General features: G+C 48.3%; 1 protein-coding gene across 7 annotated transcripts in view; it reads right to left on the reverse strand.

The window, feature by feature from the left end:
- The window catches only part of ACTN4 (actinin alpha 4), a 92,128-nt gene that overhangs the window by 13,478 nt on the left and 51,601 nt on the right, over positions 1 to 27,049 (reverse strand). For 4 of the 7 annotated variants that reach the window (XM_060693797.2, XM_060693792.2, XM_060693795.2 and 1 more), the window contains exons 3-12: positions 26,606 to 26,725; positions 24,779 to 24,865; positions 21,830 to 21,917; positions 20,172 to 20,250; positions 18,300 to 18,381; positions 16,703 to 16,788; positions 7,743 to 7,835; positions 5,785 to 6,015; positions 4,505 to 4,652; positions 1,844 to 1,994 (exon numbers count right to left, since the gene is read on the reverse strand). In XM_060693797.2, coding sequence (XP_060549780.1) covers positions 1,844 to 1,994; positions 4,505 to 4,652; positions 5,785 to 6,015; positions 7,743 to 7,835; positions 16,703 to 16,788; positions 18,300 to 18,381; positions 20,172 to 20,250; positions 21,830 to 21,917; positions 24,779 to 24,865; positions 26,606 to 26,725 — 1,165 coding nt within the window. Of the gene's footprint in view, positions 1 to 1,843; positions 1,995 to 4,504; positions 4,653 to 5,784; positions 6,016 to 7,742; positions 7,836 to 14,637; positions 14,724 to 16,702; positions 16,789 to 18,299; positions 18,382 to 20,171; positions 20,251 to 21,829; positions 21,918 to 24,778; positions 24,866 to 26,605; positions 26,726 to 27,049 lie in introns of all 7 variants that reach the window. The other 3 variants (XM_060693796.2, XM_060693794.2, XM_060693793.2) reach the window with 1 other exon arrangement.

Here is a 27,049-nt window from a genome sequence, read left to right on the forward strand (position 1 = left end):
GAGCTGGATAGTTTTCTTGCAGACATTTCATTACCATACTAGGTAACATCATCAGTGTTAGGAAGTAGGGAGATTTGGGAGGTGGTGGTGGTGGTGGTGGTGGTGGAGGAGGAGGGGGAGGAGGAGGAGATTCTGGTGCTCTCTGAGCTGGATTGTTTTCTTGCAGACATTTAATGACCCAACTAGGGAACATCATCAGTGCTAGAAAGCAGAGGGATGCGTGAGGAGGAGGAGGAGATTCTGGTTCTCTCTGAGCTGGATTGTTTTGCAGACATTTCATTACCATACTAGGTAACATCATCAGTGCTAAGAAGTAGGGAGATTTGGGAGGAGGAGGAGGAGGAGGAGGAGGAGGAGGAGGAGGCGGCAATGATTCTGGTGCTCTCTGAGCTGGATTGTTTCCTTGCAGACATTTAATGACCCAACTAGGGAACATCATCAGTGCTAGAAAGCAGAGGGATGTGTGAGGAGGAGGAGGAGGAGGAGGAGGAGGAATCCTCAAGCTGGTGCTCAGATTCCCTATAACAACTTTTATAGTATTACTTTAAAAGCTTTCTCCCCATGATGGAGAGTTGAGTGTGGAAGGCCGGGCATCCTGCTCCATCGGCAATTTAAAACTGGCGGTTTTTAACGGCAGGGGATAATTTACATTATTAGCAGGATTGGGGTCAATCCTTTGAGAAGTCCATCTGTTGAGAAAGGTGATAGGGAGGAAGAGGAGGGGGGGGGTGAGGAACCATGGCCCTTTTCTGCCAGCTCAGGAATTCTGGGAGTTGAAGTCCACAAGTCATCAAAGGGCCACGGTTCCCCACCCCTGATCTGGGTAGTCATTAAGAATCAATGTTGACTTGATGGTACACAATCCATCCCAATTTGGCACCTCATCTTGGTAGTCCTCAAATTATGATCGATGGCTTACGAGTTACGACAGACACCCCCCCCCCCGCTTCCACCCTCAAGAGAGCTTAGATCTGATCCGTTGGGCTGCCCTGGACACAGTGAAGGACCGTCTCGCGGTGCCTCCACCAGTGAAAATGGAGATCCGTTTTCGCTGACAAGAGGGTTGCAAGGAGGCCGTCACAGCCGAAAACGGAGCTCGGGAGCCCATATTCGCTGGCAGAGCGCTCGGCCCTACACAGGCGCCCCGACACGAGTGACGTCAAGCTGGCCACGGCCACCCTGGCCACGGCCCCCGAGGTCAAGGACAACCTTGATGCGGTCCTCGATGAAATCGAGTTTGACACCCCTGCCCCTGCCCCAACATCTGGCCAGATAGTGGCTCCCAAACAGTGGTGGGTTTCACGTATTCTTACCACCGTTGCTCGTTTCACGTGTACGCACACCTTCCGTGCATGTACCCGGCCTTCCGTACATGCACTTGGTTCACGCGTGCGCCTTCCATGCATGTGCCCAGCCTTGAAAACATGGCTAAATAGGATGACAACGTGCTGGGGCGGGTGGGCAATTGCTGCTACCAGTTCTCCCGAACCGGTGTAAACCGGCTGAATATCAGCTCTGCTCCCAACCCTCCTAAATGTGGCTGAAGGGGGCTTGAAGGTCTTCTGCTCTGCTGCCTGCTTGGAAGAGACTGCCACTAATTCCCATTCCCAGCATCCTTGGCTTGTCCTGGCTCCATCTCAGCTCAAACTCACTTCATCCCTCCCTCCTGTTGTTTTGGCTGAACTATAGTTTCCATATCCCAGGGCCCTGCTGCCTTCTGGAGCAAGAGAAAGCCCTGGATCTATTTGGAGAACGCAACACACACACACCCTCAGCATCCCACCCTCCCTCCCCCCCCAAAAAAGAGTCCGGGCGAACGATACGGCAAGGCGCCTTTGCGTACTTGAGCTCTTGAGCGATGGCCGCAATCTGCTCCACGCGGTCTTGGTGGGCCGCCAGGTCGCTCTCAAAGGCTTCGTGCTTCCGGATCAGGGCCTTGATGTCGGACAGGGTGGCCGTCTCGTAGTCCTTCTGCTTCAGCATGGCCTCTTTCCCTGCGGGGCCCAAAACGGAGGAGGGTCAGGGAGAGCTTTTTGCAACCTTCTGACGAGCAACATCAATGGGGAAGCCAGACTCACTTAACAACCGGGTTGCTGAGTTAATAACTGCAGTGCTTCATTTAACAAGTGTGGCAAGAAAAGAGCCGAGGTGGCGCAGTGGTTAGAGCGCAGTACTGCAGCTACTTCAGCTGACTGCTAGTTCAGCAGATCAAATCTCACCAGGCTCAAGGTTGACTCAGCCTTCCATCCTTCCGAGGTGGGTAAAATGAGGACCCGGATTGTTGGGGGCCAATAGGCTAATGCTAATGCAATATGCTAATATGCAATATGCCAAATGCTAACTTTGTAAACCGCTTAGAGAAGGCTGTAAAGCACTATGAAGCGGTACAGAAGTCTAAATAAAATAAAAGAAATAAATAAAAGAAATAAAAGTTGTAAAATGGGACAAAATTCACTTAACAAATGTCTCGCTTAGCAACACAAACTTTCTATTCTATTCTATTCTATTCTATTCTATTCTATTCTATTCTATTCTATTCTCTATTCTATTATTATTTTCTATTCTACTATTTTCTATTCTATTTTTTTCTATTGTATTCTCTCCCCTCCCCTCCCCTCCCCTCTTCCCTTCCCATTCCCATTCCCATTCCCATTCCCCTCTACTCTTCTCTTCTCCCTGGGCCTCAGCTTCCCTACTGGTTGAGATTTTCTTGCTGCTGACATAACTCCCCTCTGTGCCCCCCCCCCACTTTGTCTCCTAGCTTCAGCCTAGGGCCAAGCCCCCTTTTTGCAAGCCCACCTCCACATTGCTGGGGTTTCTCCACTAATTGAAAAACTATTTGGGTCGTGGAAGCTGCGGGACGCTTTGAAAACGCGCCTCTGTTCCAATCAGCTGTTCTCCGGGACACGCTGGCTCAGCTTGGAAAATCTGGTCTTGGCCGCCAGCCAGGAGAGATCCAGACAAGCAAAAAGCCCCCGCGGTGCAGGGGGGGGGGGGGGAGAAACGGCAGTCTCCGTCTGGCTGCGTGCAACGTTAGACGAGAGATCCCTCTGTGTTGCCCCAAGAGAGGCTGAGGTTTTGAGTCCTTGAGCCACGAATATTGGGGATCCCACATAGCAGGAAAGCCCTTTCTTAGGTACCGCATCAAACTGTGATGTTATTCTACAGCAAGGGGGGGAATTGTGATTTCTGGAATTGTGGCATGAGTGAGGAGACCTAGAAGCCCCTCTACGGGCCAGGCCCAGACAGATGATGAAGCTTGGGCCCTTTAAACTTTAAACAGAGCCAATCACAGCATCGATCTAGCCTTGGAGTGACAGGCCAGCGCAGATGTGAGAGCCGGGAGGCGGGGGGGGGGGGAAACCAGCTGTTGTCTCATTAGCTTGACTCTCTGCAAGGCAAGTGTTATGGGTCCACCTGCTACACCCACTGAATTTCACACCCTTAGACAGGCTAAATAAACAAGGCCTCCTTCACCGCGTGTGTCTGAGAACCACATTTTGGAAGTGGGGGAGAGAGATTATGGAATTTTTTTTTTTTTTTTTACAGAACTATTTTTTTTTTTAATAAAACAAGATATGCAGCTGGTATCTTGGCAGCTTTGATGCTGGTCCCATGACTTACGATGGTCAAAGACAGAGGTCTTGGCAACTTTAAGACTTGTGGACTTCAACTCCCAGAATTCCTCAATTGAAGTCCACAAGTCTTAAAAGTCTTACCGTCAGTCAAATTATGCCGACTGGCGACTCCCAGGGGGAGGGCCTTCTCTGTGGGGGCTCCAACCCTTTGGAATGAACTGCCCCCGGAGACACGGAATATCCCTGATCTCCGTGCTTTCCGCCGTGCCCTCAAGACCCTGATGTTCCCACAGGCAGGGCTAAACATACGAACATGTGAATGATTTTTTTTTTAAATGTTATCTAATTCTGGGTTTTATTTAATTGACCAAACTAAGTAATAATTTTAATTAGCAATTTTATGATGTTTGTGTGCCTATATTTTTCTTGACTGTACACCGCCTTGAGTCCTACGGGAGAAAGGCGGTATAGAAATATAATAAATAAATAAATAAAAAATAAATAAATAAAAGCTGCCAAGGTTGGAATTCTGGGAATTGGAAGTCCACGGGTCTTAAAAGTTGCCACGGTTGGAGACCCCTGGTCAAAGAGACACTGGGAAGAAGACACGTAGCTATTTTGGAGAAGCCTCATTTTGGGGTGTGAGAGAAATGGGCATCTCTAGACACACGCGGACACCAACACAGCCACAAGACAATCTGGACCCTCCGGGATTCACTTAACGACGTGATTCATTTAACAGTGGTTCGCTTACCACATGCGTGGCCCAAAAGGCCATTAAAAAAAAAAAAATCAGCAGCGACTCACTTAACAACCTTGCCTAGCCATGGAAATTCTGCTTCCAACTGTGGTCGTAAAGCGAGGACCGCCTGTGAACGAGAGGTCATTGGGCCAGCCATATCTCCCTATCGAAGGCTCTTTCTCACCTTCGGTCCACGCTTCGTGGATGGACGCCTTCTGCCTGAACTTCAGAGCCAGGTGATCCAGTCTCTCCAGCCTCCGGATTTCATTCAGCTGCCACTCTTCGAAACCTTTCTCGGCCTGTTCCAAGCGCTGCCAGCCGTTGTTGATATCCTGGGGGGGGAGGGGGAGGGGGGGAAGAGGATTTGGGGGTATGGAAAGGTGGGTCAAGTTAAATAAAACGCAACCCCCCCACCCCCAAACTCTTAACAGCGAGATGGTTTAATGTGGATCCCAATTTTATGGATTCAATCAAAGGGCCGGCCCTGCTTGCTTAAAGAGGTCACGCTTAAGGTCTGTTATTAATTTGAGGGGAGGGGGTTAATCTTTTATTAATCTGAATTTGGGGGATTATCTTTTATTTAAATCAGTGTTTTTCAACTTTGGCCACTTTAAGGCGTGGGGACTTCAACTCCCAGAATTCCCCAGCCAGCCAGTTGAGGTCTTCACACCTTAAAGGAGTTGAGGTTACACACACCTTAAATTCTGGGAGTTGAAGTCCTCACACCTTAAATTCTGGGAGTTCCCACCCTTAAAGGAGTTGAGGTCCTCACACCTTAAATTCTGGGAGTTGAGGTCCTCACACCTTAAATTCTGGGAGTTGAAGTCCTCACAACTTAAATTCTGGGAGTTGAAGTCTTCACAACTTAAATTCTGGAAGTTCTCACACCTTAAAGGAGTTGAGGTCCTCACACCTTAAATTCTGGGAGTTCTCACACCTTAAAGGATTTGAGGTCCTCACACCTTAAAGCAGCCAACGTTGAGAAAGACTGACCTAGAGAATCCAGTCCTGGACTTACAACAGTTCGTTTAGTGACCGTTGGAAGTTACAATGGCACTGGAAAAAAGTGACTTAGGACCGTTTTTCACTTATGACCGCTGCAGCATCTCCGTGGTCACGTGACCAAGATTCAGCCGTTTGGCGATTGACTCATACTTATGATGGTTGCAGCGTCCTGGAGATCACATGATCCCCTTTTGCGACCTTCTGACAAGCAAAGTCAATGGGGAAGCCAGATTCACTTAACCACCTCGTTACTAACTTAACGACCGCAGTGATTCCGCTTGCCAACGGTGGCAGGAACGATCGTAAAATGGGGCAAAATTCACCGAAACAGCTGCCTCGCTCAGCAACAGAAATGTGGGCCTCCATTTGCGGTGGTTAAATTGAGGACCACCCGTGTTGTAAACTATGCAAACCCAGAAGCGAAGAAGGACGGATGAGGGAGATGCGCGTACTACTCACCGATACCATTCTTCCTTCGGAGGGCATGAAGGCCGGCCGGTTGCTAAGTCGCAGTTTGGTCTGCAAGGTGTTGAAGTTGATCTCCAACTGGCACTTCTCCTGCACTTTGGGGGGTTTGTGGACCCGCCGGTAATCCCGGAAGTCCTCCAGCTTCTGCTGCATCTCTTGCATGGTCTTCTGGGGAACCCGGTTCTCCAGCCAAGGGATGGTGCGCTGAATCCATTCCAGAAGCTGTGGAGAGCACACCAGAAGACAGTGAAATATAATGGACTCGTAGCTTCAACAACCAAAAGTACAACGAGACACGTCTACGGAGATTCTCCAATCATCCAGGTCAACGGTAGTCCCAAAGGTCCTTTTTTCAAGAGGCAACTGGTTTTTCTTTGAAGACGTTTCATTTCTCATTCAAGAAGCTTCTTCAGCTCGGACTTGGATGGTGGGGAACGGAAGGATTTATACTCCTTCAGGATTTATAATGGAAGGATATTTAATGGAAGGATTTATACTCCCAACAGAGAGGGAGGGAGATGACATCATCTATCTCCAATCTACAACACAGATCCTTTCAGCAGTTCCAAGAAGGCTCCCCATCCATTTGCACCACTCAGGTGACCCTGAGGACACAGGTGAACCTCCAGGTGACCTCAACCACTCGCTAAAAGGATGCAAATGACCAGCTGTCTGCAAGGAGTATCAATCCTTCCATTCCCCACCATCTAGTCAGAACAGAAGAAGCTTCTTGGATGAGAAGCAAAACATCTTCAAAGAAAAGCCTCCTGGAAAAGAGAATAAAAATAGCACCTTTGTTACAGCAAGACCTGGAGAGATGTAAAGGTTGGTCATAAATCCAGGGGTTGCTACTAAACAGCAACCTTAACCCTACGTGTTCTAGGAAAAACCTATTTATGAAAGCCGGCTTGGCTTCCTAGAAGTTCTTCAGAGGAAGCCACGTAGCTGTCTTTCAGAGACCTTCTAGCATACCATGACTATGGAATGAAATGACTTTGGAGGTCCAAATCTAGAATTCTCAAAGGTTGTAAGGATGGGTAAGTTGGCCCACTCATTCCAGGATGGATGAGCAGAAGTCACCCAAACTCAGTTTCAGCACCCATATCTGGACGTCCTTCTCAGCTTTTACGATCAACATGTCAAGAGATTCCATCCAGGTGTTCTCCTCTGTGTGCCTTCCCAGTCCTAAGAAGGGCAGGTTAGCATGAGACAGCCAAGAAGATGTGGCAACAATCAAAGACAACCTTCTCCACATTCAGAAGGTGCCAGATTGGGGGAAGGCTGGCCAAGGCAGACTGTTAGCCGATTTGGCAGCTGTTCACAAAGACCAGATGAACGTTTAAGGGCTGAAGAGAGACAGCAGAGGAGAGGATGGAAGTCAAGAAGTTCTCACTGTGCACCGCAGAAGAGAAACAATGTTTGCTTTTGACCAGTGATTCTCACATGGTTGACAACTTGAAGATCTGTGGACTTCAATACCCTGGCTGGAGAAATCTGGGCATTGAAATCCACCCATCTTCAAGTTTCCAAGGTTGAGAAACGCTTCTTTTGACCACGAGAAGTCATCAGGGACCAGCATGTGGTCTTATGAGGTCTCCCGTTGGAGCCCGTCCAGCAAGTTCAGAGATAACATCAGTGCTAGCTTCAAAGCCTCTGCGGCCTTTGCAAGCATCTGGGTTTGCTAACCAAGATAGCAACGCAACCTTGTCTTTGGGGGATACTCTTAATGGTGTCCACCTTAAGAATTAAGTTCAGACTGAGAAGTGATTAAAGCACCCAAAGAAATCACTCCTCTCGATTTCTCAACAGCCTCAATTATATCCAGAGCCTGTTGACAGACGGATTCACAAAATTCTTGGCTTGTCACAGGCTTTGACGAGGGGGGGGGGAGGTGTCACCAGGTTCAGCTCCTGCCTGTTGAAAAACAGGGAAGGCTCATCAACACTCACGTCAGAAGCCAGCTTCTCGTAATCTTCCATCAGGTGCTCATTCTCTTGGTTGACAGCCAATACTTTGCAAATCCTGTTTGCAGCGGTCTCAGCCTACAAGCAAAACAAGAGGGGGAAAAAAAATGGTGACTCGACAGAAAAATGTCCCGGAGACGGGAGATCTACCAAGGAAAGGCACAGCATGAGATCAAAGCAATAATTGAACCATCGTGGTAAATGAGCGAGATCCCCCACAAGCCGAGAAAGAGCAGATGTAAAGCAATTAAATTTCAATCCAGGATGATGACATTATCTGGACCACTTGACATTATCAACTTGGACAACCTGAAGATGCGTGGACTTCAACCAGGGTTGGATTCTTCAACCAGGGTTGGGTTTTCTAGCCACGGTTGAGTTCTCCAACTGGCTAGAGAACTCTGGGAGTTGAAGTCCACCCATCTTATCTTCCAAGTGGATCCAAGCCGATCTGGAAGCTCAGAGTATGGCCAGAAACCACTAACGCAAGCAGAGACAATAGCGTGCCAAGCGTAACTCCAGATCGGTTCATCGGACCAACCTTGGTTTGAGCTGCTGGATAACGGAAGCAGATGAGAAGGCTCATCTTTTGCCATCTGGCAGGATTGTGGCTTGAACCAATGTTATGTCCAAAGCTCATATATACTTCCTGTTTTGGTCCGTAGTGATTGAGCACTTGAATTTACAACTCTTGATGCATCAGAACCAAGACACAAGAGTTAGCATGCGTGGATCACAGCTAGCGTCTTCAAACCGTGGTTTGAGATCCTGATTCAACCCAATACCGATTACCATATTTTCTAACTTTGATGTTAAGGACAAACAACTGGTTTGCATGAAGATTTAAGGCAGTGTTTCTCAACCTTGGTAGCTTGAAGATGGGTGGAATTCAACTCCCAGAATCCCCCAGCCAGCAGCTTTCTGGGAGATTCAGATTCAGATTCTGGGAGCTGAAGTCCACCCATCTTCAACTACCAAGGTTGAGAAACACTGATTTAAGGACTCATGCAAAAAACAACAACCCAACAACCTCTAGTTATCCTAGCTCTTCATAAGCCAAGATTTCAACAAAACAAAACAAAACACTATTGTATTTTTATCTAGGATTCAGAAAGCACTGCAAAAACGGTTCAGCTCTAGCTGTGGCATGTATTCTACTATTATCTCCTGCAAAGTCTTTTCTTTTTTTTTTAATCCTTTTTTCTGCCTTTTTGATCCTTTGCAAGCTACACAAAGTTCTCAGTGGCACGTTTTTGGTATAGCTCCCCTTTCCTAGGTCAACCCTATTTCAACGAGATCATAGTCAAATCATAGAATCCTAGGGCAGGTAGGGACCTTACTCTAACCCTCCAGCAACTGAGGTAGATTGTTATTCTTCACTCTTCGAGTCCCAGTAACTATAACCTTCCCAGTTTTGTACGGATAGCTGCATTCCAAGCTGGCATTAATCCAAAAACTCAAAGAAAGGAGAAATGAAACCGATGACAAACCGTTGTCAAAAACAATAGGATGTAAAAAACGAGTAGTTTTTGGTTTTGCAGGAGCAGAGCAGGTGAAAGGCCTGCTAAAAAGAGGAAGGCCGAGGTATTGGGAGTCCCATAAACACCCATGCCTGGCTTACCCAAAAGCAAAAAAAATAAAATAAAATGGGGGGGGGGCGTGGGGGGACAAATTACACAGAAGCCGTGAAATGGGAAAAGTCAAGAAATCAAGTACCTTACTAGGAGCAGAGAGAGTCCGAGGGAAGGAGATGGAAGCCACACATCAACAGAAAAGGTGAAGAGGAGGGTCTATAGAAGGGGAAGGGGAGAGGGAGAGAGCCATGGAAGAAATGAGTTGCCAACAAAATAGGATATTCGGAAAAAAAAGAAAGAAAGAAAAAGAGAGAGATCTTTTATTTCCATTAAAAAAAAAAAAAAAACTACAGGTTCTCCCCACCCACCCCCTCCACAGTGGGAATCAACCAGAGTTGGGCCGCTGGGGGTTCGTGAGAACCTCTAGCTAAGATTCTGTGCAGTTCGGAGAACCCTCAAATCTCACTCCTGGCTGGCCCCGCCCACCCCGCACCTCCCCTCCCCAGAGCCCCCACACGGCCCGTTTTGGATGCAGGTAAGGGCAGGGTGCGCGCAGAGGCTCGGGGAGGACGAAAAACAGGCCTCTGGAGCCTGGGGAGGCTGTTTTTAACCCTCCTGGAGGCTCAAAAAAAGCCTCCGGAGCCCAGGGAGGGCAAAAACACCCCCCCTCCCAGTCGTGGTACAGGAGGCCGACTAGGCCACGCCCACCATGGCCACACACACACACAGAGCAACCAAGCAGAGAACCTCTTGCTAAAATTTTTGAAGCCCACCCCTGGAATCAACCGACCGACTTAGAAGACGTCTCCCATGCTTGCTTTAGTCCAGTGTTCCTCAACCTTAGCAGCTCGGAGGCGTGTGGACTTCAACCTCCTGGGAGTTGAGGTCCATACAACCTTCGAGTTGCTGAGGTTGGGATGTGCCGCTTTTAAAACAAGGGCTTCCAAAACGTGGCAAATTTGAAGGCTTGTGGACTTCCAACTCCCAAAATTCCTTAGCCACTCCACAAGTCTTCAAGTTGCCAAGTTTGGAGAGCCCCCCCCCCGCTTTAAAAGATTGTTTTGAAGCAGAAAGGAAAGGACCAAGCATGGGAAGTCTAATTTAGCTCTCAAACTCTTGTCTAAATTCAGTGGGATTTACCCGCAAGTGGGGGAACCAACCTCAAAGTCAACGGAGATCCATTATCACACATTGCTCCTGGGCAACGCAGGGAAAACTTGTGGAATTGAATTGGTTACGCTAGCGCATGGGTCTCCAAACTTAGCAACTTTTAAGACTTGTGGATTTCAGCTCCCAGAATTCCTCAACCAGCCATGATGGTTGGTGAATTCTGGGAGTTGAAGTCCACAAGTCTTAAAAAGTTGCCAAGTTTGGAGACCCCTGTGGTAGAGGTCCACGGAGCACCCTCAAACCCAAAACTGTAGACTCGAAGAGAGAGGCAACAGCAGGGGTGGGCTTCAGGTGGTTCGTGCGAACTGGTAGTTGTGACCTGCCGGTGGCCGCCCACATGCCCCGGTGCTATGCTGTCCTATTTAGCTGCGGTTTTTTAAGCCGTGCACATGCGTGCAAGCATGCGCGCGCGCAAGCAAAGCACATGCTCAGAAGGCCGTGCGCCTGCTCACATTTTCGGTGCTGAGGCGAACCGGGTTGTTAAATTATGTGAAGCCAACACATAATGGGCAACAGTGCTGGGAAGACACATACATCTAAATCGGGGGTGAAATGCTTCCGGTTCGGACCGGTTCAGACGAACTGGTAGCGATGGCAGCACAAGGCTCCGCCCACCCACCCGGGCATCGTTACTTCCTGGTTTTAACCAGGAAGTAACCTGTTTTTTACCCTCTGCGCATGTGCAACATCATCAGTGCTAGAAAGGATGCAGGGTTTGCTCTTTGTAAACCCCGTAAACAAAGCCCTGATGACGTTACCTAGTTGGGTAGTTAAACGTCTGCCAGAAAACCAGCAAGCTCAGGACCTCTCATTTCAACCCTGAACTACGAATATTCTCTTTGAGAAAGTCAGAAGCAGCTGAAGCAGCCCACTGTGGCCCCAAAAATGACCCCAGTGGCCTTTCTCTGCTAATATGTGCCCTGCTAGACCAAATGGGAGGCACATGGCAACGTCTACAATAGATTATTATTATTATTAATTCAATTTATATGCCGCCTTTCGCCGGAGAACTCCGATGGGGTTCATCAGCTCCAGACGATGAAGCAGACAGGCCCAGCTGAGCCCCCACCCCCACGCCAAAACTGCTGCTCAGATACAATGGGTGATAAAAAAAGAGAGAGAGAGTAGCAAAAGAATCACACAGCCCACCAACCCAAATGTAGAGAGGAACATCTGCTTGCAAACCCCTCTTGGGTGCAATCAAGTTTGGGCATAGCTTGAAGGGAGGGTTCCTTCCAGCTGGGACCGGCAGAAAAAAATGGATGTTTTTCCTGCATCTGAAAATCAGGCAGAGGCTAGGAGCTCCGACTTGAATATTGGCCTTTTCAGCTATAAAATGGGGATATTTTCTTGTGGACCCTCAGGAATTCTGGTTCGTTCAAAGGACCAACTCTCAACCCCTGGAGCCTCTGAGAAAGGGAGGTGGGTGCATCTTTGCTTTCCATGCTAAGTGATCAAGGAAGGCGCCAAGGCAGGTCAGGTTAAGAAACTTAAGAAACGGTTGGCGCTGCGGAAATCGCAGCTGTTCCTTTAAGAGACAGGATGGGGAATTCTGGGAATGGAAGTCCACGTGTACTACTAAGCTGGGGAAATGGAAGTTCGCCCAGCTTAAAAGTTCGCTGAGCTTTTAAGAGATCAACTGCTCTCTATCACGCCTCCTCGTGCAATCCCATCACTAGCCCAAATTGCATAAAATATTGGCACGTACTCTACCCGTCCTGGCAGAATTTCTTTATTTTTATAATTTTTATTTGGGCTTTATTGGGACTTAAAAAAAAAAAAAAAAAAAACTAGTGAAAAGTTGTAGATTTCTATTAGGAGCCAATCTGACCAGGAGGAACATAAAGCCCCCATAACGTTAACATAAAGAAGCCATCCAAAAAGAAGGAACAAGAACAGAGGAAAAGGGGAAAGGACGCGGGCACAGCAAAGGGGAGGACCAGGAAAATGGAGGTTCGTTGCAGCATACAAAGGAAGGGGAATACACGAAGGAAGGAGCTTTTAGGCAAGGCCTGGCAGGCTTCTCATTTTCCTTTCCAGGCTCCAAGGAGAAGGAGAAGGAGGAGAAGGGACACTTAGCATCCGACGGGGAAGACAGGCTCGTAAACTGTTCGGCATGCAAAAGACAAAATTAGCAAGCAAGCAATTAAGCCAGGGGAGGAGGGGGAAAAAAAGAAAGAAAGAAACAGAACTCTGTGCCAGAAAAACAAATCTCTAAAGCCAGTACAAACTCATGCTTACGGGTGCATTTTTTTGCCGCCCCCCCCCCCCCCCCCAGGCTTGGCTCTGCTCCCGTTAAAGTCACTAAAAGAGCGAGGGACTGGAAGCGAGAAAGCCTAACAGGATCTTAAAAATCCACTCGGGGCAGAGAGGTTTTCACCAGGCCTGGCTAGGAGAAAAATCCAGCTGCTTCTTTGCAGCAGTTAAGAACCTTTTTTTTAAATAATTTCAAGATAGTTTCTCTCTAACCCCCTCCCCCAAAGGAAAAAACAAAGCAAAACAAAACAGATGTTCAGGAAACTGTGCGGTAATTCTTAATCCTGGCTCTGGAGGACGCCGAAGGGAGATTTGCAGAACCCACACCGATCCCCCTTCTCACGGCACGCGAGCGTAGCCCACCCCTCCGGCAGCAATCCCTTCCTGAATGCAATCCCCCCCTTGCAAAGAATTCCTCCTCAGGAACTCGGGCCCCTGTGGGCTCTTCTTCCCAGATTTCAATCCCGGGTTTCTGCCACCTCGAGGGCCCTCCCGCCAGATTTTTCGCCTCCCGCCAAGGGCTAAAAAGAATTCGAAGGGCTGTGCATTTTGCCAGGTTCCTAATCCCAATTCTCCCGGGATCTTTGGAAACGCAGAAAAAGGCTGTGTGGGTTGCCAGGTTAGGGAAGATGCCACACCGACACCTTAAATCGGGGGCATCGTTTTTTTCCCCCCCGCCACAAGCTGCACATCGGTTGCTTAGCTGCCTGCGGCTTCCACTGCTCGCTCTGGAAACGGCGTCGCTCAAGGTCGACGCTAAGCCAAAATGTCAACTGTCACGCCATTCATCCTGTGGTTGAAACCGGAGGACGGTTGAATGAGAGACACTTCATCCAGAAAATTTGGGGGGGGGGGGGGTGTTGTCTGAAAAAAATTCTTGGAAAGTGGGGGGGTCTGTGCATCTCTCTCTCTCTCTCTCTCGTCTGGAAGAACAAGCAAGAATAATCAAAACCAGAAAGACATTTCCAGAGTAGAGGAAGCTTTTTTGGGGGGTGAGGGTTGGGGAGGAGGGCAGTTCCGCAGCTGGTGTCCTTGTGGTGTTTTCTTACACCTCTCCTTAAAGGGAGGGCTTGAAAAAAAAAGTGGCTTTTGAAAGTCAACCTGAACTCGTCTCGCGTTTCATTTCCGCTTCAAAAAAAAAAAAAAACGATGGGAGAAGACGGGGCAGGAGAGGAGCAACAGGCACTTTAGTGGGCTTAGATCAGCCTTTTCTCAACCTCGGGGGGGCCATTCAAGACGTGCCGGACTTCAACTCCCAGAATTCCCCTACCTGCAGGAGTTAAAGTCCACCTCTTTAAGGTTGTCAAAGTTGAGAAACTTTTAGGTACTCTACACCAGAGTTTCTCAACCTTTTCGGCCAGTTTTTTAAGATGCATGGACTTCCAACTCCCGGCGAGGTTCGACTGGGGAATTCTGAAAGTTGAAGTTGGAAGTCCACACATCTTAAAAATAACTAAGGTGGAGAAATATTTGACCTGCTCAGAATCGTGTTCCTGGCCCGTTATTGTAATATTTCTTGGGGGAACCATACCCAATATCCTAACCTACAGACACACCCACATCCTTGTGCTTCCAAGCCCTTTCATGGCGAGATCTAAATTTAATTTATTGATGATTTATTCCAGAGGTCTTCAAACTTGGCGGCTTGAAGACTTGTGGACTTCAACTCCCAGAATTCTCCAGCCAGCATAGTTGAAGTCCACAAGTCTTAAAGCCGCCAAGTTTGAAGACCTCTGATTTATTCAGTCTATTTCTACAGCCATGCTCCGGAAGGCCGAGCGACGAACCGGTTAGTGCCAGCCTTCTCCTACAGCCCAAGATCTTCCCAAGCCAACAGCCGCAAGCAGCACGAAGCAGCCCAAGCCCAGCCCCACGCTCACCTTCTGTGCCCCCGAGAAAGCATGATAGAAGCAGGAGACATAAGTCATGATGGCCTTCTCGTCGGGCCTGAGCGTGCCTACAATATCTGCGCAAGAGGGAAAGAGAAAAAGAGAAGCAGAGTCAAGGGCAACGCAGAAGATCCTCCAGGCCTGCCCGGACATGCAGAAGACCAGAGGCAGGATGGATGGATGGAAGAAAAGTTATGCTCCCTGGGGGAACCAGACCTCAGCTAGGACAGAATTTAGCCGTTCCAAATCCTTTGTTTAGACCAGAGCAAGGGTGGGCAATTAATTTTCCCATGAGAAACTGAGACTGTGGTGGACGGGGCCGAAACAAGAGTGATGTAAAGTAAAGGTAAAGGTTCCCCTCACATATATGTGCTAGTCGTTCCTGACTCTAGGGGGCGGTGCTCATCTCCGTTTCAAAGACGAAGAGCCAGCGCTATCCGAAGACGTCTCCGTGCTCATGTGGCCGGCATGACTCAACGCCAAAGGTGCACGGAAAACGCTGTTCCCTTCCCACCAAAGGTGGTCCCTATTTTTCTACTTGCATTTTTTACGTGCTTTCGAACTGCTAGGCTGGCAGAAGCTGGGACAAGTAACGGGAGCTCACCCCATTACGCAGCACTAGGGATTCGAACCTCTGAACTGTCGACTTTTCGATTGACAAGCTCAGTGTCTTAGCCACTGAGCCACCGCGTCCCTATGGCTGTGTGGATATAGGTAAATTGCATGGGAGGGGAGGGGGAGGGCGGGGAGGAAATAGCAGTCGCCCTCAAAATAAAAGCAGTCCAAACAGGCCAGATAGGGACAGCCAAATGGCCAGATGTGGCCTGGGGGTCTGGCCAGAGGACCCCCAGGGAATCTCTCAAAAGGAACTCAATTTCATCCTTGACCCCTGAAACAAACCCTTCAACTCTTTAGGCCTACAGGATGGCCATACTTCATGTTCTGGGAGTTGAAGTCCACATTTGCCAAGTGAGGCTACTTCCTTAAGTGAGAACTTGTGACCGTGGTCTTGATCAACTCAAGTTCTGATTGACTTCTTTGATGGGGGAAAGGATGAATTTCGATGAGTTTTGGAGTTTGTTTGGTTGGAGAGTCCTGGTTACACCGTCGTAAAGCATTTTAATGTTGCCTCTCCTTCTCCTAAGGTAGCCTCCATCTATGACAAGGTCAGGTCTCATTGGCCACCCTCTCCCCAAAAGGACTTATGGTGAGTTTTGAAGAAAAAGCCCATATTTTTTTTCTGCATTGGGTGTCCCAAAGGTGCCTTTTCAAGAGGCAAATCTGGACTTTCTGGTTTTTCTCTGAAGACGTTGCACTTCTCATCCAAAAAGCAGAAACGGAAGAGGAGGAGGAAGAAGAAGAAAAGAAGAGGAGGAAGAGGAGGAGGAAGAGGAGGAGGAGGAAAAAGAAGAAGAAAAGAAGAGGAGGAAGAGGAGGAGGAGATGGAGAAAGAGAAGGAGGAGGAGATGGAGATGGAGATGGAGAAGGAGATGGAGAAAGAGAAGGAGAAGGAGGAGGAGATGGAGATGGAGAAGGAGATGGAGAAAGAGAAGGAGGAGGAGGAGGAGGAGGAGATGGAGAAGGAGATGGAGAAAGAGAAGGAGAAGGAGGAGGAGGAGGAGATGGAGAAGGAGGAGGAGAAGGAGATGGAGATGGAGAAGGAGATGGAAAAGGAGGAGGAGATGGAGATGGAGAAGGAGAAGGAGAAGGAGAAAGAGGAGGAGAAGGAGAAGGAGAAGAAGGAGAAAAAGGAGAAGGAGAAGGAGAAAAAGCAGTAGCAGCTGCTTCTTGGATGAGAAAGCGAAACGTCTTCAGAGAAAAACCCAGTTTTGCCTCTTGAAAAAAAGCACCTTTGGGACCACCACGATCTTGGAGGACTGAGACTCTTCTTGCCCTGGATCTTTGTAAAGCTTGTCCTGAACTAGCTGAGGTCTGGGTTCCCAGGTTGATCGAAGCGGCGGCCCTCTCCAAGGGAAGTCAAAATAAGCCAGGATGCTGGAAAGAACAGAAGCGGTTAATGGAGGGGAAAAAAAAAATCGCCGTCCATTTCTGGTACCTTCTGCGCCCCAGAGAAGGCATGGTAGAAGCTGGAGACATAGGTCATAATAGCCTTCTCATCAGGACGGGCTGTGTTGACGATGTCTGAAAAGCGAACAAGAAGTATTAAACACATCAGAAACAACTCATCATCCCCGCGAACTAATGTCATTTGCAGTCAAACATCACCCAAGAGACCTCGGGAAACAATCCAGCTTGCAAAAATATGAATGCCTAAAAATCCAGAAGAACCGACACGGGATGGGATGCTTATCCCAAGATTTGTATCGCATTTCCTGCCGTAACTCAAACGTCTGTTTGAAAGACCGCAAAGCTTGTATGGAACGACCATTCCTTGCATTCTTCTATCGCAGCAGCAGGAATTTTCAGGGTGGTTCTGTAATCTTCTGCAAGATCCCTTTTCCGTCACATGGGCAAAGTTGGGCAAACTGCCAGCTAGGCCGGAGGGAAGGGTCAAGCGGGGACTTAGCTTGGAGTCGTTGCACAGCTGCAAACGGCATCAGCTTTACTTCCCCACGGGATCCATAAAAACCTTATCTGGTTCTTCCCAGAGGAAGGGCAAGCAATAGGGGGTGATTCTTGTAACATAGGTTAGAGGCAATAAAGTTTCATACTTCGACTATTCACATCTGGAGCTGGTTGCCTGCACCTGATAGGCGGCCATTCAAATTTGATTAACAATTTTTTTTGGCATTTACATTTCTATTATTATACAACTATTATTATTGTTGGCTTCTCCTCTTTGTCCACTTCACTTAAAGGAGCTTCTGGAGGTTCTGAAGGCCCTGGCTGAATCCCTGCCTCTGGCACCACATCTTCTCCAGCCTCCTCATTGTCCGACTCGAGTGGCAGCTGCACAGGCTGCTGGCGCAGCACCACACCAGCCTCCTCGCTGTCGGAATCAGGTACAATCGGCACAGGCCGCTGACGGGCCACAACAACGATGGGATCGTATGATTGCCATGGGCGACCTTCCCAGCCGCCTTCACAAGCAGCCAATGGGGGAGAAACCTGACTTGCTTAACGACCATGTGTTTCACTTTAACTACTGTGGCAAAAAAAAGGGTCATAAAATGGGGCAAAATTCACTTAACAAATATCTCACTTAACAACAAAAGTTTTGGGCTCAATTGTGGCTGTATGTCTAGGGCTACTTTTAGGCTGATTCTGTAAACTGCTTAAAGGTGGCTGTGAAGCACCATGAAGCGGTATATACCCTGTTTCCCCCAAAATAAGACCCAACCGGAAAATAAGGCCTAGTATGATTTTTCAGGATGCTAGTAATATAAGCCCTACCCCAAAAATAAGCCCCAGTTAATATCGTCAGCAGACGGAGGCATTTAGTAATGTATTTCCCCCCAAAATAAGACCTAACCGGAAAATAACCCATAATGCGTCTTTTGGAGCAAAAATTAATAAAAGACCCGGTCTTATTTTGGGGAAAACATGGTAAGTCTATCGCTATTGCTATCCAGCGCCAAGTTTACTCAACTGGCTTCATTCAAATGGTGTTATGACATCTGCCTCGTGGATTTGTAGATTTGTGGAACAAAACGGGACCCCAAGATATTTTAAAGCATCACCCTCTGGCTTACCTTCTGCGTCTAACATCTTGGGAATGTCAAGGTACTTCTCTGCGACCTCAAAAGCGTTGTTCAGATTCGTGACCGGATCGTCCTACAGAAAAAGGAAAATCGCCAAAGAGGGTTAAAACTTGGGGGCCCTGTCCTAAACGGCTCATCTGAATAATAGTAACTTTATTGTCATTGTACGTATATACACAGTATACCCATACAACGAAATTCACTTAAAACCCAAAGACCAGGTCCAACACACATAACAATCCCCAAACACACCCCTACCCACCAAAAATTCCCCATCCCTAAACCACCCAAACATCCATACAACAGAGAGAAGAGAACGAAAATCCATCTTCCCCTTCTCAAAATCACCAGCCATGTCCAATTTTCTAACCAAACCTCTTGGCTTTCCTAAAACTTCCAAATACAAATATGAAAATGCACCGAAGCATCTTTGAAGTCCTGCTTCTAAAGATTGACTATCCAGAAATTATGGATTCTCTATCATTTTAATAGTGTTGTGGTCCGCCAGCAGCCTGCGGAGCTGGCAGCCGAGTCAGACAGTGAGGAGGCTGGGGAAGAACATGGGCCAGTCCTGGAGTCAGAGTAAGGCCCAGATGAGAGCTCTGCGTCGGAGGCAGAGATGGGGCCAGGGCCATCTGGGAGTGATGTGCGGACTCCGGAGCCTCCAGAGGTGGATAGCAGAGAGGAAGAGGAAGAGGAGGAGCCTGTTCCTAGTGCACTCATGCACAGAGCTGCCAGAAGGCAAGAGCAGCTAAAGCAAAAGGGACGACTCGGGAGTAAGGTCAGGAGATGATTGGGCCCTCCCATAGGGCTTAAAAGTGAAACAAAGGCACTTGGGCCTTTTTGCAGGAAAGCAGCGTCGCTAACTCTGTTTCCAGTTGGCATCTCATATTTGTTTCTGAACTCCGTGAGGCTTTGCCAAGTAAGGCCTTTGGCAGGGTGTCAAAGAAGATAAAGGTTAGTGATTATCCCGAAGGACTTCTTCCAAAGGACTTGTTTTGCAACTAATTGGGACTCAGCTGGGAATGAACGTAATTCTCAGCTGTTACAATAAAATAGGTTTATTTGGGACTAATTGTGTCTTGTAATGACTCAGCTTAGGTCACAACAAATGCGTACTTTCTACGTTAGAACAAACAAGATGAAGTTTCAAATCACTTCGGATCTGGCCCCGATGATTTGGTTCTGGATATTTTGGTCCACAATCGTGGACAAAACCTTGATACTTGCGATCGATCAAGGTCAAATTCCTTTTTCTTGGTTGAGAAACTCAGGTTGGAGATTATGACTTACCCTAGAGCAGGGGTGGGCAAATGTAGCTCTTTTACAACCTGTGGACTTCAACTCCCAGAATCCCTGAGGCAGCCAAGCTGGTTCAGGAATTCTGGGAGTTGAAGTCCACAGGTTGTAAAAGAGCCATATTTGCCCACCCCTGCGCTAGAGCAGTGTCTCTCAACCTTGGCCGCTTTAAGATGGGTGGACTTCAACTCCCAGAATTCCCCAGCCAGCCAGCAAAGCAAAAGCTGGCTAGGGGATTCTGGGAGTTGAAGTCCACCTGCCTTAAAGCAGCCAAGGTTGACTAACACTACTTCTCACCATAGAAAGACAATTGCTGGCTGGAGAATTCTAGGCGTTGAAGTCCACCCATCTTAAAATGGTCACAGCTGAGGGACACTGTCCTAGAGTAACCCAGGTTATTTTTTATTTATTTATTTATTACAGAATTGGGATTTGATTCCCAGGCCTCACTCAACCCACTACATTCTGGAATTGCAGGAAAAAAAGCGAGTTCACCCGGAGTAAAGGGGGAGAATATTTCAAAACCAAGAAGTGAAAGGCAGATCGGCAAACCCGCCCAAATACCTTTCTGAGCTTGTCGTATTCGATGAGTTCTGGTCGGTGTCTGTGGATCAAGGCGTTAAAAGCAAGACCGTCTTTCCAACTGAAAAATAAAAAAATATAAGAGAGGGTCAAGTCCCTTGAGAAGGCCAACAGTGTCTTTAGAACAGGGGTCTCCAACCTTGGCAACTTTAAGACTTGTGGACTGCAACTCCCAGAATTCCTCAGCCAGCAAAGCTTTGGAACTGAGGAACTCTGGGAGCTGAAGGGTCCCACGCATTTGACTCAGTTCCAAAGCTTTGCTGGCTGAGGAATTCTGGGAGTTGAAGTCCACAAGTCTTAAAGTTGCCAAGGTTGGAGACCCCCTGCTTTAGAAGAACGGTATTGCAAAATGGGGTGTCCTGTTGGGACAACCGAGTTAACGGAAGGAGATCAACATCGGAAGGCACACGGCGGCGCCTTTTCAGACACATGTTCGAGTCAAATGCATGGGACCCTTCGGAATGTTACAGTAACATAACTTAAAGGTCCCATAAGAAGAAGAAATGGCAGCAGATTTAGAGGTTGGGGCTGGGCAGCCATTTTTGTGGGGGTGGCTGTGGCTGTTGAGCGTAGCGTCTACTCAGGAGTAAGCTGTGGAGAGGATGAAGATGAGCAAAGAAAGGTGGACTTAATAGGTGGACGAAGGTTGAGGAGCCAGTGATTATGGCTGTATTCTCTCTGACATTTTCTTCCTTCCTCCCTTCCTTACCCCATATTCCTTTCCTTTCCCTTCCCTTCCCTTCTCTTTCCTTCCTCTCCCTTCCCTTCCTCCATTTTCCTTTCCTTTCCCTTTCCCTTCCCTTCCCTTTCTCCACTTTCCTTTCCTTTCCCTTTCCCTTTCCTTCCTCTCCCTTCCTCCACTTTCCTTTCTTTTTTTCCTTTCCTCTTTCCTTCCCTTCCCTTTCCTCTTTTCTTTGTTTTTCTGAGATTCTTCTCTTTTTCCCAAGCTCCAGGGAAGGGCAAATAGCTCTTACCAAAAGTCCAAATTGTTCCCTTGCATGAGTTTTGAAATCAGGCCAAGAACGGCCAATGCCCATCCCCGACCAGGGTCAATTAAGTCGAGGGGGTGGGGGTTGAAAGGCTGCTCTATCACCCCTTAAACCTTGCTGTGGAGTGGAAGGATCAACGCCTCTGGGGCCTTTTCCTTACCGGATGCTTCATTGGATCGGCATCCATCAACCCGCCCAACAGAACAACCTCGCTACAGCCAGCTGTCAACACAAAAGCCTTTTTGTGAAGAAAGGAAATTTCTCCGTTCGCAAAGTTCCTTGGATTCTCCAAATCCTGAGCCTCAGGTCCCAGCAGAAAGCTTCAAAAACTTGGCTTCCTGGCTGGCAGAATCTTTCATGTCGCAGCACTAAGCCAAGAAGTCAATGTTTTGCAGGCTTTCTAAAGAGGTCCGATTCTCTGGATATGAGACGGCTGGTTCTGTGTTGCAAAGAAAAAGAAGAAGGAGAAGGAGAAGGAGAAGGAGAAGGAGAAGGAGAAGGAGAAGGAGAAGGAGAAGGAGAAGGAGAAGGAGAAGGAGAAGGAGAAGAAGAAGAAGAAGAAGAAGAAGAAGAAGAAGAAGAAGAAGAAGAAGAAGAAGAAGAAGAAGAAGAAGAAGAAGAAGAAGAAGAAGCGTTGTGTTGAAAAGTTACCTGATGTGGAAATTTTGCACGTTGACATTCTTGTAGGGAGCGGTCTTCCTTTGGCACCACAGTAAGAGGCCTTCTTTGGCTGAAGTCTCTGCAGAGAAGAGAGAAAGGAGGCAATTGTGTTGCTCGGGTTGTGTTGTCGCAAGGGCGAGTTCACAACATCACACCGTAAGTCCGGGCAGAAAAGGATTGAGCAGTGTTTTTCAACCTTGGCCAATTTTAAGATACGTGGACTTCAACTCCCAGAATTCCCCAGCCAGCTTATTGCTGTGAGTTGGAAGTCCACACATCTTAAAAATAGCCAAGGTTGAAAAACCACCCGAGATGGAGCCAAATCTATAAACCTAAATCCAAATAAATCAAAGCCCATTGGGATATCTTCCCTTCCGCAAAGAACAACATCTTTATACACGCATTCCTTGCACCGAGAGAAGGATATTTTATTTCTCTTTCCCGCTATTTATATTCCACCCCAATCCCTGGACTCTCGGCGGGTAACAGGAGACTAAAACACACAATGCGACATCAGAGAAATAAAACAGATCCCACGGAAAGCAGGTGCCAAAAAAAAGAACTTTTAGGGCTGAACATGTCTTCTCGACAAATGGCTTTCATGTGTCTGCAAACAGCCAGGAAGGGAGTGGGGGGAGAGATGAGAGAGACAGCCTTTGGAGGTATTTTGCAGGATGAAGGCCAAATCAAGCCAGCATTCGAATCACAGCTGGCTGCAGAACGCAACTAGCTACCGTATTTTTCGGAGTGTAAGTCGCACCTTAGCTTTTGGGGAAGGAAAATAAAAAAGCTGATTGGCGGGTGGATCGGCCTCCCGGAATAACCCCAATCAGCTGTTCCCAGAGGTGAATTTTAGTAACAGGTTCCTTGGTTGTGAGCTCTGGGCCTTGCTTTCTTTTGCTTTTTTTTTTTCTGACTCTGACTCTGAAACAGTTTCAGAAAAAACTTTTTTTCCTGCCTCTGAAAGCCTCCGAAACAGAGCTTCAGAAAAAAAGCCTCCGAAACAGAGCTTCAGAAAAAAAGCCTCCGAAACAGAGCTTCAGAAAAAAAGCCTCCCAAACAGAGCCTCAGAAAAAAAGCCTCCCAAACAGAGCTTCAGAAAAAAAGCCTCCCAAACAGAGCTTCAGAAAAAAAGCCTCCGAAACTCTGTTTGGCGGCTTTTTTCAGCCTCTGAAACCTCCGTTTGAGAAGCTGGGCGGGGCTACATTCGGAGTATAAGACGCACCCAGATTTTCATCCTCTTTTTTGGGGGGGAAAAGGTGCATCTTGTACTCGGAAAAATACGGTACTTGAAAGAAAAAGAAAAAAAAAAGATTCAAGGAATTGGAAAAAAAGGGAGAGAGAGGGACATTTGCCGAGCAGATGGGAAAACTAAGAGGGAATGGAAGGAAGGATTTTGTTTATTATAAGCTCCATCCTTCCAGCTACTTTCCGGGCTCCAGATTGAGTAAAGCCTATAAACAATACAGGTACGTCCAGGGGTGGGCTGCTGGGGGTTCGCAGGGGTTCAGCAAAACCTCTAGCTAAGATTCTGTGCAGTTCGGAGAACCCACAAATCCCACTCCTGGCTGGCCCCGCCCACCCTGCCCCTCCCAGGAGTTCTCACACAGCCCCTTTTGGATGCAGGTAAGTGCAGGGTGCGCGCGGAGGCTGGGGAAGGGCGAAAAACGGGCCTACCGGAAGTTCAGGAAGGCCGGAAACGGGCCAGTTTCCAGCTTCCAGAGGGCCTCTGTAACCTGGGGAGGCCATTTTCACCCTCCCGGAGACTTGAGGAAAGCCTCTGGAGCCTGGGGAGGGCAAAAACGCCCCCTCCGCCGTGGTGCAGGAGGCCGACTAGGCCATGCCCTCCATGGCCACGCCCACCCAGCAACCGGGCAGAGAACCCCTTGCTAAAACTTTTGAAGCCCACCCCTGGGTACGTCTTCAACTTACGACTGTAATTCCGCCTGCAATGATGGTCTTTAAGTGGGTCGTCCCCAGACTAAGTCTCATTTTACCACTTTTCTTGCAACCCTCCTTTAGACAGTCATATTTAGGCCACTGAAGTTTGCAGGCCCCAATTTCAAGTACATAAATCCCTATTCCTGCAGCTGAGTGAGCATCTGTGCCCTGAAAGATTTATGGGGACTGATGTAGCGAGAAGCTAAAAGCACAGAAGACACTCCTAAGGCGTGAGCAGCATCCTGAATCACCACAAGGCTTCATCGTTGGTTTTTAAATCTCTTCCTCTCACACACAGTAAAGGCCTTCCTTCAATCAGGCGGTCTCCCCATGTGTTGGACCACACGTCCCATCAATCTTGACCCGCAAAACTGGGTTAAATCGGTATTCTTCCAAACATGGCAACCTCAAGATCAGCGGTGGGTTCCACATATGCTCACCACCGGTTCGCCTTCCACATATACGCTTTGCTCACACGTGCACCTTCCGCGCATTCGCCTGGCCTGGGAAACGTGGCTAAATAAGATGGCATTATGTCCAGCCAGGCGGGCGGGTTTGTGGGCCCGCAGTCACCGCTTACGGTTCTCCCGAACCAGTACGAACCGGCTGAATACCACCTCTGCTCAAGATGTGTGGACTTCAACTCCCAGAATCCCCCAGCCAGGAATTCTGGGAGCTGAAGCCTGCCAATCTTAAAAATCTTAAAAACAAGCATGCTGGCCAGGGAGTTCTGGGAGTTGAAGTCCACAAAAAAATGTTTGAAAAACACTAGGATAAACGGAAGGCTGTTGTCGACTTGGGATGGACAAAAGGGCCTAAATCAGGGGTCTCCAATCTTGGCAACTTTAAGACTTGTGGACTTCAGCTCCCAGAGTTCCTCAGTTCCAAAGTTTTGCTGGCTGAGGAACTCTGGGAGTTGAAGTCCACAAGTCTTAAAGTTGCCAAGATTGGAGACCCCTGGCCTAAACGATCTCACAAACTCAAATCTTCCTTTCTTACCTTCCACTGAGATATCCTGGATGGCAAACCGGAGAATGATGGTCCAGATCATACCCAACGTCATCTTGGCGTTGCCATCGACAATTTCTGGAAAAAAAGATAGCAGGAAGAGAATGAGCAAGGAGACTCTGCGGGGGCATATTCGGAAGTTTGTAGGAAATGAAGATTATCCAGAGGGAAGTGTCTATGGAGATTCTCAGGTTGTCCCAAAGGGGCTTTTTCCAAAGGCAACCGGCCTTTTTTGTTTTTCCTTGAAGACGTTCCGCTTCTCCTCCAAGAAGCTTCTTCAGTTCAGTTCAGCTCAGAACTGAAGAAGCTTCTTGGACGAGAAGCGAAACGCCTTCAAGGAAAAAGATAAAAGTCCAGTTGCCTTTGGAAAAAGCCCCTTTGGGACGATCCGGATGGAAATATGCAGGAACTGTTACCGAAGGAAAAGAGGTGGAAACATTTCCATCAAGGTCACCTTCCTCGCTCTCTACTACACCTTCCTCCTGGAGTGGGTGCACACCCTGGCTGAATGCAGGCGGAAGCAGGACATGCCCGAGAACAAAGGAACTGCCTGTTACTATCAGTTGGCGACACCGGGATGATTAATTGCCAAGCAGGCACAATGCTTTCTCGGTCGCCCGGGAAATGATCCTGCGTAAAGGCCAAATGCTCGCAATTGTACCTGTGCTGGTTTACTATACCATAAAAATCTGGCGAACGGGTTCACAGCACAGGTGGCACAAAGCTAGAACCCTGACTGATTCACTCAAGCACATCCTCACATACAGACCACGAACACTCTCAACTAAATGAAAAGGCTCTGGAGGCTTTACTTGAGCCTCTGGGAGGGCGAAAACGGCCTCCCCAGGCTCCGGAGGCCCTCCGGAGGCTGGAAACAGGCCCGTTTCCGGCCTTCCTGAACTTCCGGTAGGCCCGTTTTTCGCCATCCCCGAGCCTCCGCGCACGCCCTGCACTTATCGTATGTATTAACTCAGGAGTGTAAAACTGAAGGCCAGTTGGCCGGAACTGGCCTGCAGGGTCCTTAAATCGGGCCTGTGAGGAAATAGAAAAGGACCAGCCTAGGGTGCCTCAGGCAGCCAAATGGGATATGGGGAACCACGCATGGGCCCCCCACACCCCATTTTTGGCCTGGACGGCCTCCTGCAGCACTCTGCCGGCCAAAACAGATACGAGGGGGGACCCTGTTTTGGCCGGCATGGTGCTGCAGGAGGCCGTCCAGGTCAAAAATGGGATGCGTGTGTGTGTGGGGGGGGAGGCACATGAGGCCCCACCGTGCTCCATTTTGGCCAGCAGGGTGCTGCAGGAGGCTGTCCAGGCCAAAAACGGGTTGCAGGGGGGCTTGCGCAGAGCACTCGGACCCCCGACACGAGTGATGTCAAGCTGGCCACACCTACCCTGGCCATGCCCCCCCACCCCCGAGATCAAACACAACCCTGATGCGGCCTTCAATGAAATCGAGTTTGACACCCCTGATCTACGGGGAAGGGTAGGGGGATCCAATCAGTAGCCCACCCTGTTCTTAGCTTAACCCTCCTAGGATGGAGATGAGCCGGGAAGGGGTCCAGACTTAAAGACAAATGAGTACCCTACCCCCCTACCCCAAATATAAAGGTAAAAAAAAAAAAAACCAGAGTTCACTTTGAAGGCAGCTAATTTTTCTATCACTAGACCTTTGCCCCTTGATTAGGAAGTGTTAAAAAGTTTTAAAAGTCCCACTTTAGTTACAGTGTGAAGCAAATTGGGGGCGGAAAGCAGATTATCGGTGCAAAACTCTTCTTTTTTTAAAAAAAAATTGCATTCACAGGCCGGCCATCTTACCTTCAGCCCCTATGGAAACCAACTTGACTCCTTTGCTGGCGATGAAATCCAGAGCTTTGTTTACGTTGTTGATTTTATGGACTCTCATTTTCCCTCTTTCCGGCTTCGGTAACCGTTCTCCTGAAATCAATAAAGAAGAGAAGGTTAAAAAGATTCCGAAAACGAACTTAACCGAGAAGCAGAATGTGAGTACAGGTAGTCCTCGACTTACGGCCACAATTTCTGCGGCTAAGTGAGACATTTGTTAAGTGAATGTTGCCCCCTTTTTACGAATGTTCTAGCCGCAGCCGCTAAATGAATCACTGCAGCTCTTAAGTTAGTAGACGGGCTGTGAAGTGAATGCGACTAACCCATGGACTTCGTTCGTTGGAAGGTCGCAAAAGGGTATCAATCACATGACCCTGGGACACTGCAATCGTCATAAGTGTGAATCCGTTGTCAGGC

Source organism: Pantherophis guttatus, chromosome 10 (genome assembly GCF_059756535.1).
Source record: "Pantherophis guttatus breed Tessera chromosome 10, ASM5975653v1, whole genome shotgun sequence".
Taxonomy (NCBI): Eukaryota; Metazoa; Chordata; class Lepidosauria; order Squamata; family Colubridae; genus Pantherophis; species Pantherophis guttatus.